The sequence below is a fragment of the Podarcis muralis genome, chromosome 2 (genome assembly GCF_964188315.1).
Source record: "Podarcis muralis chromosome 2, rPodMur119.hap1.1, whole genome shotgun sequence".
Taxonomy (NCBI): domain Eukaryota; kingdom Metazoa; phylum Chordata; class Lepidosauria; order Squamata; family Lacertidae; genus Podarcis; species Podarcis muralis.
Genome location: NC_135656.1, coordinates 14,301,640 through 14,314,813, shown reverse-complemented (window position 1 = coordinate 14,314,813; position 13,174 = coordinate 14,301,640). Strand labels below are relative to the sequence as shown.

Genomic DNA, 13,174 nt, shown 5'->3' with positions numbered 1-13,174 from the left:
CACTGACTTGGGAGTGAGGGCTCGCCCACACTTCCTCTTGGTCCCGTGGGTGTGAGCAGTTTGCTGCTCGCCCCGTGCTTTCTAGCCACAGATCTGAGCAGCTTTGCCTTTCCTCCACTGCTTTCCCCTGGAAAACCAGCTCTTTAGCACTAAATCAGGGGAAAAACCCCAGCAAAAACATGTTTTCCTGGGAGAAAACAGCAGGACAAATAAAGTGTGGATGACCACTAAGCCCCGCTGGATTCAAAGGGGCTGACTTCCACGTAGACATCATCTCTTTTTGAAAATGTCGCTTCACTACATTTCATATCCTGCCTTTCCTCTGAGGAGCTCAAAGCAAAATACGTGGTGTGTGTCCCGCCCCCTTCCAATTTATCTTCACAACAACCCTGTGAGGTAGGTGAGACGAAGAGAGAGAGGTCACCCAGTGGCCTTTGTGGCTGAGTAAGGACCTGGACCCAGAACTTCCTGGCCCGAGACCAGCACTCTAACCCAGGGGTAGTCAGCGTAGCACCACCCGAAACATTGTTGGGACTCCAACTCCCAGCAGCCCCACGCAGCCTGGCCAAAGGTGAGGGATGATGGGAGTTGTAGTGCAGCAGCATCTGGAGGGTGCTTCAAACAGGCTGTCCCTGACCGGACGACTGCACTGCGCTAGCTCCCTGGTATGTATAACAGTCCAGTTGCAATCGCAGCAGTTTGGGGTCAAGTAAATCTGTGTGTGAGAGGGGGAAATAGTTATAAAGGAGGGAAAGCATTCTACGTTCATTGATTATGATGAATGCATGTATCACATTGCAGGATTCATCCCAGAAGAAGTATCATTGCCCCTTTTCTCTCACATACAGAAAGGTAAAGGTAAAGGGACCCCTGACCATTAGGTCCAGCCGTGGCCGACTCTGGGGTTGCGGCGCTCATCTCGCTTTATTGGCCGAGGGAGCAGGCGTACAGCTTCCAGGTCATGTGGCCAGCATGACTAAGCCGCTTCGGGCGAACCAGAGCAGCGCACGGAAACGCCGTTTACCTTCCCGCTGGAGCGGTACCTATTTATCTACTTGCACTTTGACGTGCTTTCAAACTGCTAGGTTGGCAGGAGCAGGGACCGAGCAACGGGAGCTCACCCCGTCGTAGGGATTCGAACTGCCGACCTTCTGATTGGCAAGTCCTAGGCTCTGTGGTTTAACCCACAGCGCCACCCGCGTCCCTCACAGAAAGGTAGGCCTCCTCTAATAAAGTGCTTGCCCATCTCCAGTGCTTATGAGGGTTTGCATTATAAATATTTATTTTTTTAAAAGAAATCTCTGCCCGATTAATCAATGACAGCATTTCAGATCAAGTGATTTATCTGATTAACCAAGTGCTGCTGCCCTAGATAACAGGTTTGTAAACAGCCACTCGCCTCCTAGCAGTGGTCTCCAGGTAAGTGTTTTTTAGAGAGGGGATCGGAATGAAATAGTGCACCGCAAATTACTTAGGCCTATACAGTGGGACCTCGGGTTAAGTACTTACCGGTAATTCATTCCGGAGGTCCGTTCTTAACCTGAAACTGTTCTTAACCTGAAGCACCACTTTAGCTAATGGGGCCTGCTGCCGCGCCGCCGGAGCACAATTTCTGTTCTCATCCTGAAGTAAAGTTCTTAACCTGAGGTACTATTTCTGGGTTAGCGGAGTCTGTAACCTGAAGCGTCTGTAACATGAAGTGTATGTAACCCGAGGTACCACTGTATAGATAAGTAGAGAAGACTACAGGCTGGCCAGCAGGTAGATTTTTCGGCTAGGAACTTCTGTGAACTTACCTGGAAGGCTGATTATATTACTGGCCTACCTTATAAGTTGTTGTCAGGATTGCTAAGATAATGTATGTGGAGCATTTTGAACAACCGAAAGCAGGGTTGGGGAAACATGTAGCCCTCCAGATATTACTGGACTACAGATCCCATCAACCTGGACCTCTGGTCATGCTGGCAGAGGCTAATGACAGTCGAAGTCACTATATAAATGTTGTTGTACACAGCGCCACCCACCAACAGCTGATTCCTCAATGAGAGCCAGCATGATGTAGCATTTAGAGTAGTGGACTAAGACTGGGGAGAACTGAGTTTTAATTCCCACTCAGTTGAATCAGCTGCTACCTCGCAGGGTAGAATAAAAGAAATAGTGCATTGACTGCTAGGAGACAACATGGCTTATGAAGAATAAGTTTTGCCAGATCAAGCAACCACTTTTGCTAGAGCTACTAGACCTGTTGATCATAGGGACACCATAGAAATAATATATCTTGATTTCAGCAAAGCATCTGATAAGGTGTCCCATAATATCCTTGCTGACAAAATGGTAAAATGTGGGCTGGATAATACAGTTGTTAGTTGATGTTAGGTAGCTGGTTGAGCTACCATACTCAACAAGGGCTGAATAATGTCTCTGTGTCAACCTGGAGAGAGGTCTTGAACAGAAAGCCACGTGGCTTTGATCTAGGCCCTGTGCTGTTCAATATTTTTATAAATGAATTTAGTTGCTTATCAAGCTGGGAGGGGCAGTTAAACACCACAGAAGAGATCCTTTCAATTGAGTGTTCATCATGATTTAGACGCAGGATGCTACTGGGGCCGTCATATGCGTCCTGCTTTCAATATGATTTGAGCCTGTAAAAGATTCAGGTTATACCGCTTTGGTTGCAAACGGAGCATTTCCTGGTAAAATCTTGTAGCCTTTTATTCTACATGTGTCCTGGTTTTCTTTCTTTCTTTTACTCCCACTTTTAATGTGCCCAAGTGCAAAAGCGCTGAAATGAAGCCACTTCTTTGTGATTTGGCCACTCACATACTTCCTGTTGTTGCTGGATACTATCATTCGGGGGGGGGGGGGTAAGGCTGGGCAATATCTGCTTTCCAACATCGTAAGACACCGCCAGCTAAGCTTTGCAATATGGCGGTATATTACGATGTCAGAGAGAAGGTGGGGAGGAAGAAGGCAGTTGCCGGCCAGCCAGACGATTAGCGTCACCATGCACAGCTTCTGCCTTTTCATGTTGAGGCCAGGCGGGTGCTGCTGTTCCAAGAGGGGCGTATCAGCTGGGGCACGACATGGCACAGCACCACAGAGCTGCTGGCTTCTCCGGAACCACCAATCGCAGCTCACAAAGGTCTCTTGCTGTGCAAGCAGCAGCGACCAGGAGCCCGCGTTCCACCTGGAGATTCCTTAGGTAAAGGTAAAGGGACCCCTGACCTTTAGGTCCAGTCGTGGCCGACTCTGGGGTTGCGGCGCTCATCTCGCTTTACTGGCTGAGGGAGCCGGCGTACAGCTTCCGGTTCATGTGGCCAGCATGACTAAGCCGCTTCTGGCGAACCAGAGCAGTGCACGGAAACGCCGTTTACCTTCCCGCTGGAGAGGTACCTATTTATCTACTTGCACTTTGTGCTTTCAAACTGCTAGGTTGGCAGGAGCAGGGACCAAGCAACGGGAGCTCACCCCGTCACGGGGATTCGAACCGCCAACCTTCTGATCGGCAAGCCCTAGGCTCTGTGGTTTAACCCACAGCGCCACCCACGTTCCTTGGAGATTCCTTGGACCAGCGCTATTTGTCTTTTTCCGTGGCAGGTAAATAGAAACTCGGCTCTCGCACCTAACCCACTCTGCTCACCTGAACTTTCAGGCTCGGGAGGCGCAAGCTGCCTTTGCAGGCTGCCAGACGGGCATCGTGGCATACCAAGGATTCTTGTTACATTTCCAGATCGTGAATTCTAAAATCGCTCTCACGATTTTAAATTCAAACCATTTTCAGGCAATGTATCAAAGCGTCACCCAGGCCTACTAGGGTATGGAAAGAAATGATGGTTTATCACAGCCTGAACATAAGAACCTGGCAGTATGGCATCATAGCGCAACGAACTTACACTCGAAGAAAGGCAACAGGCGAGAGAAGCTTAAGCCGTTCCTACATACCTCCTGTTGATGTCATCTGCTGGCATTCCTGTTTGTTTGTTTGTTTGCTTGCTTGCTTGCTTTTTCCTGCAACCAAGCATGGTTGGCACAGCAGTTGCAGCCAAAAAATAAAAATTTGGAAATATGGCCGCACGGTTTCATCAACTTGTGTTCAAGGGGGAAAGGAGTGGGTTGGGAATGGCAGGAACATAGACAGAGCGAAAGTGTGGGTGCATTAAGGCAGGATCATTAAGGAAGCACAGCAACTTATAAACTGGGGAGATGTGTGGACAGTCCAGTTTAAATCCACTTCAAATGTGCTATTGATGAATCAAACATATGTTGCTTTATACATCCACAACAAAACAGAAGTCTGGATGGGCCTAGAATCTATATTCAAAATCATCTTGAGAGGCTGGAACACTGGCCAAAACCTAAAAGATGGGGTTTTCACCAGAGATAAATGTAAAAGAGATTGAAGCATAGGACAGGAATAAGGTGTCTTAGTGGATCACAAGCAGGACATGAGCCAGAACTGTGATGTTGCTACTCAAAAAGTTAAGCAATCTCAGGCTGCATTTACAGGAGCTCCACGTCCAGATCACTGGACTAACAGTTCCAATCTATTCTGCATAATGGCTTTTTCCACCTGCCTTGCCCCACCTTGCAGCCCTAGGAGCCTTTCCCAGACCATGACTTTAGGAACCGCAGAAGAAGCTGGGAAGAGAAGAGGAGTATAAAAATAATTTTATAAGTTGTGTGTCTTTGTTTCTCAATTTGTATTATTTTAGACATTGTGACTTGCTGCTATTTTTATTGACTATAGTTTAGAAATTATTGTAATTGTTAAGAGTGAATTTCTGTTTAATTATTATTTGTTGGTATTTAATTTTATCGTGTTCTGTTATATTATAATGGATTAGTGAATATTACATTATTTGATATAAGATGTTTAAAGTTTTTATTTTGACATTTTGGTATTGGATCAGATTGCTATAAGGTGTGCGTGGTCTTGGTTGCTTCTTCGGCTTGTAAACTGCTCTGCGTATAGTAATATAGAAAGGCGATATGAAAATTAAAAGTGAAATGAAAAAATGAAATGAAATGCACTGGCTGGACCACTTCAGGACTACTCTGCCCAATTCTTTTTTAAGCAGAATATTCACCAAGAGGATGGTGAACAGTTTTGGAAAACGAGTCCTGGGAGAAACAACGGAAAGAGCTGGGTGTGCACAGCCTGGGGAACAGAAGACTGACATGATAGTCGTCTTCAAGTATCTGAAAAGATGCTACCCGGAAAATGGAGCAGACCTGTTTGCCATTGCAACAGAAGGCAGGACCAGAACCAGCGGATGGTCATTGCAAGGGAACAGATTTTGGGGTAAACATTAGGAGCTCTTCCTAAGAGAGCTGTTCGGATAGTTCGCTTTGGAAGGAGGTGAGCTCTCCTTAAAGGTAAAAGTAAAGGGGACCCCTGACCATTAGGTCCAGTCGTGACTGACTCTGGGTCATCTCGCTTTATTGGCCGAGGGAGCCGATGTACAAAGTGCAAGTAGATAAATAGGTACCACTCCAGCGGGAAGATAAATGGCTGGGTCATGTGGCCAGCATGACTAAGCCGCTTCTGGCAAACCAAAGCAGCGCACGGAAACGCCGTTTACCTTCCCGTGGGAGCGGTACCTATTTATTTACTTGCACTTTGACGTGCTTTTGAACTGCTAGCTTGGCAGGAGCAGGGACCGAGCAACGGGAGCTCACCCCGTCACAGGGATTCGAACCGCCGACCTTCTGATCGGCAAGTCCTAGGCTCTGTGGTTTAACTCACAGCGCCACCCACGTCCCTTTTGGGTTCTCCTTAGGTGGAGACAAATTTAAGCAGAGCCTGGATGGCCTCTTGGTAGAGATACTCAGTTGCATCTCCTGCAAATTCGGAGGTTTCGCTTAGATGTCCTTCCATGCCCCTTACAACTCTACAATCCTACGGTTGTCGTGAGGTTGCTGCAAGGCTGAAATGTGAGAGAGGAAGACCCATATATGCCTCCTTAAGCTCCTCGCAGGAAAGGCAAGCTACAAATTTAAGAAATAAATAAATAGTGGCAGATGCAACAGGGAAGAAAAAACCTACACACTGCCCAGAACTCCTTGGAGAGAGGACAGGGAAAAATTCAGATAATATTTTTTGTTAAAGGCTCATTTGGATCCAATTAAGATCTCCCAATTTTATTTCGTTTTTAAAACTTCAACCATGACCCCATAACTTAATATAGTTTTTAAAAGTCTTTTTAAAGCCCAAAGTGACCAAGAAATGAGAAATGCAAGGAGGTATAAATAGCTACGTTTCCAACTGAGAGTATTTCCACTTATTAGCAAAAAAACAAAAACAATAAAACTGCAGAGTATCAGCAAACTCTAATGCACAGAATTCTCTTTGCTTCCAGAAGACAGTCTTCCCTTGCCTATCCAATCCATTTCAGTAAGATATTAATTTTATACAGTCTTAAGAGAACACAGGTCAATGCTGGGTTCAGCAGAACAGTCCATAAAGAGTTAGAAGTTGCCCGATAATAAACGTTGGAAATGTAATGAGACTGAAGGTACATTCTTTCACCTTTGGTGGATGTGCCCAAGGATTAAGGCATTCTGGGAGATGATTTATAATGAAATGAAAAAGGTATTTAAATATACCTTCCTTAAGAAACCAGAGGCCTTTCTCCTGGGCATGGTCGGCCAATTGGGGTTAAAGAAGGATAGCACTTTTTTTATGTATGCAACAACAGCAGCAAGAATACTCATCGCGAAATATTGGAAGACACAAGATTTACCCACCAGGGAAGAATGGCAGATGAAGTTGATGGACTACATGGAATTGGCGGAAATGACTGGCAGAATCCGAGACCAGGGAGAAGAGTCGGTGGAAGAAGACTGGAAAAAGTTTAAAGACTATTTACAGAAATACTGTAAAATTAATGAATGTTAGAAAGATGTTGGAATGAAGTTATATGGCTTTAGTAGAAATGTTATAAGGAATTAAGTATAAATAGACTAATTAGAGCATTAAAGGGAAAAATAAGGTTAGAATGTGTTAAGACAATTATAGGATAGAAAACAGAGGAAGATGGAAAGGAATTGCTGAAATAATTAATAGAAGTGGAATACAAAAAGGGAGGTGTGAGGAGGTCGTGGAAATTAGTGAAAGAAAGATAAGATATTGAAATTGGACTGTGTTTTAAATGGTTTTTGTTTTGTTTTGTTAGGTGTATGTTAGTGTTTTGCAGGGGGGTTTTTTGTTGTTGTTTTTTGTATCGTATTGTATTATTGTATGTTTTTTCTTTTTTGGTTTTTCATAGTGTTGTGTTCAATTTGTTGGAAAACTAATAAATATTATTATATTTTTAAAAAAGAAGTTGGAAAACGCAACTTCCACAACCAGAGACACAAACCCGTGTGTCAAAAGACCCAGGAAACATGTTTATAATGTGCACATTTATCCTATCCCACAAACAGACACTCCTTCACACATGCAGGCATCTCTCTGGTTAGCTGCATTCCCATGAGCAATGCAACAGCTTTTACCAGCTTTGTCTGATCCACCAGCTACAGCCATGTCTGGATGTGGGTAACTTAGCCACTGTAGTCCCTGCATGGGTCACAGCAAGACTAGATTACTGCAATACATTCTATTGTGGGACTGGTCTGGAAACCGTAGCTAGTACAGGACCGACCAGCGTTTGAAATTTGCCAGGTGCACTTTGCACCTGGCTATCGGCCACTTGCAAACAAGTTAAGATGCCCGGGCGCAAGGAGGGCGTCTGGCATCTCCACCATCTGGAGGTGCATGCCTGGGAACCCTTGGATCTTGACTGTTTTCACACACTAGCAACGCATCCTGTAGAATTCTACCTGTTATATTTTTATCTGTGCAATCAGAAGGAATTTCTGGAATCAAAAAGTCATATTGAAAAATACGACGTTCGAGTCATCTGGCCCCCAAAGGGCAACTAGGCATTTTGTTTCGAGACTGTAACCCTGGTTTAAGGAGCCATTTGGCACCTAGCTTATATATCCGAGTTTCTAACACTGTACAGAACGCAGCGGCTAGATTGCTGATGGGGGCAGATGGTCGGCAGCACGTGACAACCAGTTGGTTAGAGTGTGGTGCTGATAACACCTCGAGGTTGCAGGTTTGATCCTCGAATGGGACAGCTGCATATTCTTGCCTTGCAGGGGGTTGGACTAGATCATGGGTAGGCAAACTAAGGCCCAGGGGCCGGATCCAGCCCAATCGCCTTCTAAATCCGGCCAGCAGACGGTCTGGGAATCAGCATGTTTTTACATGAGTAGAATGTGTCCTTTTATTTAAAATGCATCTCTGGGTTATTTGTGGGGCATAGGAATTTGTTCTTTTTTCTCTCTTCAAAATATAGTCTGGCCCCCCACAAGGTCTGAGGGAATGTGGACCGGCCCCCTGCTGAAAGAGTTTGCTGACCCCTGGAGTAGATGATCCTCAGGGTCTCTTCCAACTCTATGATTCTATGACCCCTCTGCTCAAACATCTACACTGGCTGCCCCTACGTTACTGGCCCAGGTTCAAGGCTCATGTGCTGATATACAAATCCCTGAACAACTTGTGTCCAGGAGTGCTTAAGGACTGCCTGAGTCCTTGTATCCTCATCACTGAAATCACCCCAAGGAGCACTGTTAGTTGTTTTCCGTGTTACAGAGGCCCAACTCACCTTAACCAGAAGTCGACCATTTAGTGTCGCCAGTCTCATACCATGAAATACTCTTGCAGTAGAGATTCAGCAGGCACTCTCGCTTTTGACTCTCGCAAGACGTTTTTACACCAACAGGTCTATGCAATTGTTTAACATTTTCTGGAGCAGCCAGTCATTTCAACGATGGTTCCGTACTGCTTTTAATGGCTTTTTAACAGTTTTATAGCGCTGTGCACCGCCTCAATATTTGGTGAGAGAGGATGGTATAGAAATACTTCTATAAATAAACAAATAAACATGTGGACCAGTAGCTTAAGTGCCTTCTCGTTGTCATTGTTATTGTCTCGTTATTTTGATCATGGTATTTTTCTGAGTTACCTGCCTTCATGTGAACAATGCAACATGTGAGCCAATAATAATAGTAATAATTTATTGTTTATATGCCACCCATCTGACTGGATTGCCCCAGTCACTCTGGGCAGCTTCCAACCAATTAAAACACAGTAAGACATCAAACATTAAAAACTTCCCTAAACAGGGCTGCCTTCAGATGTCTTCTAAAAGTCAGAGAGTTGTTTAATTCCCTGACATCTGACAGGAGGGCGTTCCATAGGGCGGGCACGACTATCGAGAAGGCCCTCTGCCTAGTTCCCTGTAGTCTCACCTCTTGCAATGGGGGAACCACCAGAAGGCCCTCAGAGCTGGACCTGAGTGTCCGGGCTAAACAATGGGGGTGGAGTCGCTCCTTCAGATATATATACTGGGCCAAAGCCATTAGGGCTTTAAAGGTCAGTACCTACACTGTCTTGTCATAATCTATACTACTCATTTTGTGAGTGATCAGCTTCTGTGGTATATTACTCAAGCAAATATGGGCAAGGATATGGGCACCTGAATAAAGACCTCCAATATAATATGATTCCCAGCTCAGAGATAAACAGAACTTGATGCACAAACTCCATGTGCCTAGGCTGCTTTAGACTCACCGGCTGACACCCCACTCTTAAACACAGTGCCTAGAATTAATATTCATTAAAATAAATGAGTTTCATTTCCCTTTCCTGCATTTAGGTCAAGGGTGCTGCTAGCTGAAGCCGAGGGTGAAGTATTCCAACTCAGGTGATCTGCATGTATTGTAGTCCTACATACACACAGTTTTGAGATCACTGATCATCTGTCTAACTTAGAAAAGTCTCACACATGGCTACGCAAATACTACACACTGCAAACGACCTGACCCCCAATCACGATTATCCAAATTCAGCCTTAAGCACCCATGTTAGCTGTCAATCAAATCAAGGATGAGACTGTATACACGCAACCACAGTTGCACCTGCTCACCTATGCACGCACACAAATAAATGTGCACACAGACACGAGGGCAAGTTCCTGAGCACTGGAGTGGCACCAGCAGCACCAAATCCATGAAACAACACGCTAGCCCCGGGAAAGTCACTTGAAAGTACTCCAAGACGCACTCATAACAAGAACATTTTGAAACACACACAGATAACCCACCCATACAATGCACTGCTTAAAGGTAAAGGTACCCCTGCCCATACGGGCCAGTCTTGCCAGACTCTAGGGTTGTGCGCTCATCTCACTCTATACGCCGGGAGCCAGCGCTGTCCGCAGACACTTCCGGGTCACGTGGCCAGCGTGACAAGCTGCATCTGGCGAGCCAGCGCAGCACACGGAACGCCGTTTACCTTCCCGCTGGTAAGCGGTCCCTATTTATCTACTTGCACCCGGAGGTGCTTTCGAACTGCTAGGTTGGCAGGCGCTGGGACCGAATGACGGGAGCGCACCCCGCCGCGGGGATTCGAACCGCCGACCATGCGATGGGCAAGTCCTAGGCGCTGAGGTTTTACCCACAGCGCCACCCGCGTCCCTGCTTAGAGGACTGTAATAAAGCAGTATATAAAGTGTCAAAAGAAATAAAACACACACATGTCAAGTTATGCATACGGAGGCACAGGTAGAATATGTGCACATGAGTGTGTGTGCGCACACGACCGGTGATATGGTTTCAGTCTTACCTTGAATCACCAATTATAATAACCGTGCCAGCACTGTTGGCTATTTGTCCTTGTTGTTGTCGTTTTAACAGGACAAGCCACTAATATGTGTCCACAGCTCACCCATCACAAAATGCTGCCTTGCTCCTTATTGGCACAGACAGCCCCTCCATCAATGCAGAGGTCTTCCCGCCCCATATCTGCCTATTTCTACAAATTCCACATCAGTCAATGGTCAGAAGAGGAAAATGTCACCCAGTTTCAAAAAGAGGTTGGCAGGGAGGCGCAAGGAGATGGCTAAGACAGCCACAGTTCCTTTGAGTGCCATACTCATCCCTAATATGGATAAACACAATTAATGCCCCAAATTGGGCCTTCCCTCTACCCCAGGTTTCTGTCCAAACGCATTACTATAGTGCCTGCAGTTTGCACATTTGCTGTAGATCTTCCACAGTCCCCGGGGACAGACAGAGAGGAAACTGAGGCACAGAGCAGGTAACAAGCTTATTCTCCCCTGCCACCACCACCCCTTTCACCCAACACCATATGCATACAAGGTCACACAGTGAATCAACAATAGAGATAAGGTGGATATTTAAAATGCCAGAAGTCTGGGCTCCTATTTCCAACTTCCCGGGGGTCTCCCCCTTCTATCCTTCTTCCCTGCCCTGGCTAGAGATATAACTTGGGGTTCCCTGAAACCCTAGAGTACTACTAGACCACATTTCTTGCCAGAGGGGGAAATAATCCACACGTTCAAATAAATAGCCAGGCTAGTCAAGATGCATTTTCCAAACCTGACAAGGCTATTCAGGTTCTGAATGACAGTCCTGACGAGGAGGGGGTCGTGCTGGGTTCAAGCCCCCATTTCTTACAGCTCCCTCGCATCCTCCTGCAAGCTACATGTCCCATCTTCCCTGGCATGCAGAGTATTCTCGCCTCACCCCAGATGTGGGGAGCAGAAAGGGCGGTGGAAGAGGAAGGGGGGGGAAGCCTCCTTTATGGCACACTCTTCCTCAGAACACGTGGATGCCATAGAAACCACATCCTGGAACCCCACCCTCAAGAATACCCCGCTGGGGGTGGCTTCGGAAGTCTCCATCCCCCTGGAAAGAGCCAGGAGAGGGTTAAAAAACAAGGCCTCAGTCTGATCCTGGTGTGAACACCCCATGCCTAGAATTTGAACTGCCTGCTTCCAGTACCCAGCCCCTCCTGGATGCAGGTCCTCCGTTCTGTAGCCAAAAAAAAAAAAAAAAAACCCAGACGAGAAACCAAACACCCCATAATCAGGGGTGCAGGGAGGAACCCACAGAATATTAATGTCCCAGGGAGATTCACTAAGTGCTGTGATTTCGCTGCCTGTTGTTCTGGTCTACCCAGCTTATTTTTTTTTTAAATCATTCTATTTTTTCGTCCCCATCGCTCCGGACTCAAAGTCGCCCTTGGGAAGACTCCGGCCTTGGCAAGCGGGGTCTGGCGGTGCGAGGGGCGGATGGGGGTCACCCCGGAACAGAGGCCAAGATCAGCCAACCCAGGAGGTGGGCTTCCCTGTTGGGAAGCCAACCTCCTAGCTTCCTAACCTCCCCAAATAATTGGCAATATCTGTCTCCCCTTCAGACACCAAGACCACCACAGCGGGGTGGTGGGGAAGGCAACCCTGGTTTTCCTCAACCCCCCTCCTTTTTTTTTTTAACTTATCCTCCCTTCCCTAAGCCAAGGACGTTTCCAAGATCTTGGAAATAGGAAGCAGAAAGGGGAGGTGAGATGGTGGGGAGCCAGGACTGGCTTCTTCCTTACCTTCTTGTTGCTCTTGCTATAGCCAAAAGTGGCGATCCCTGCTCGAGGAGGCACAGAAAGGAGCATTTTCGCTTTAATGTTAGAGAGCTTGGGAAGGGAGGGGGAAGAGGGGGAAGAGAGAGAGAGAGAGAGAGACACTCACACACACACACACTCACACACAGAAAAGAGAGAGAGAGAGAGAGAGAGACAGGGCTTCTGGCTTACGTCACCAAGGCAAGCCAGCTTGGAATCCAGGGCCAGAGTGTCTGCTTTCCGCAAGGTCCTAACGCCTGCCGCTGGGGGAAATGGGTAAGGCTCCCTTCCTCATGCAGCTGGGAAACAAAATAAAGAAATAAATAAACGGCAGAAATCAAAGCACACGACTGACAGCACACAAATCTCCTGACACAAAAGTCCGCCTTCGAGAGAAGAACACCCAGGAGGGAATGAGCCGCATAGCTGTCAACTTTTCCCGTTTTTTAAGGGAAATTCCCTTATTCCGAATAGGATTCCTTGCAAGGAAAGGGAGAAGTTGACAGCTATGCTGAGCCATAGGGGACGCGGGTGGTGCTGTGGGTTAAACCACAGAGCCTAGGACTTGCCGATCAGAAGGTCGGTGGTTCGAATCCCCACAACGGGGTGAGCTCCCGTTGCTCAGTCCCAGCTCCTCCCAACCTAGCAGTTCGAAAGCACGTCAAAGCACAAGTAGATAAATAGGTACTGCTCCAGCAGGAAGGTAAA

General features: G+C 46.7%; 1 protein-coding gene across 1 annotated transcript in view; it reads right to left on the bottom strand.

The window, feature by feature from the left end:
• RBMS2 (RNA binding motif single stranded interacting protein 2) overlaps window positions 1-12,640 on the bottom strand; it is a 74,257-nt gene extending 61,617 nt beyond the window's left edge. The window contains exon 1 of the mRNA XM_028710280.2: window positions 12,452-12,640. Coding sequence (XP_028566113.2) covers window positions 12,452-12,517 — 66 coding nt within the window. The 5' untranslated portion in view covers window positions 12,518-12,640. The remainder of the gene's footprint in view (window positions 1-12,451) is intronic.
• Window positions 12,641-13,174: the final 534 nt, after the last annotated feature.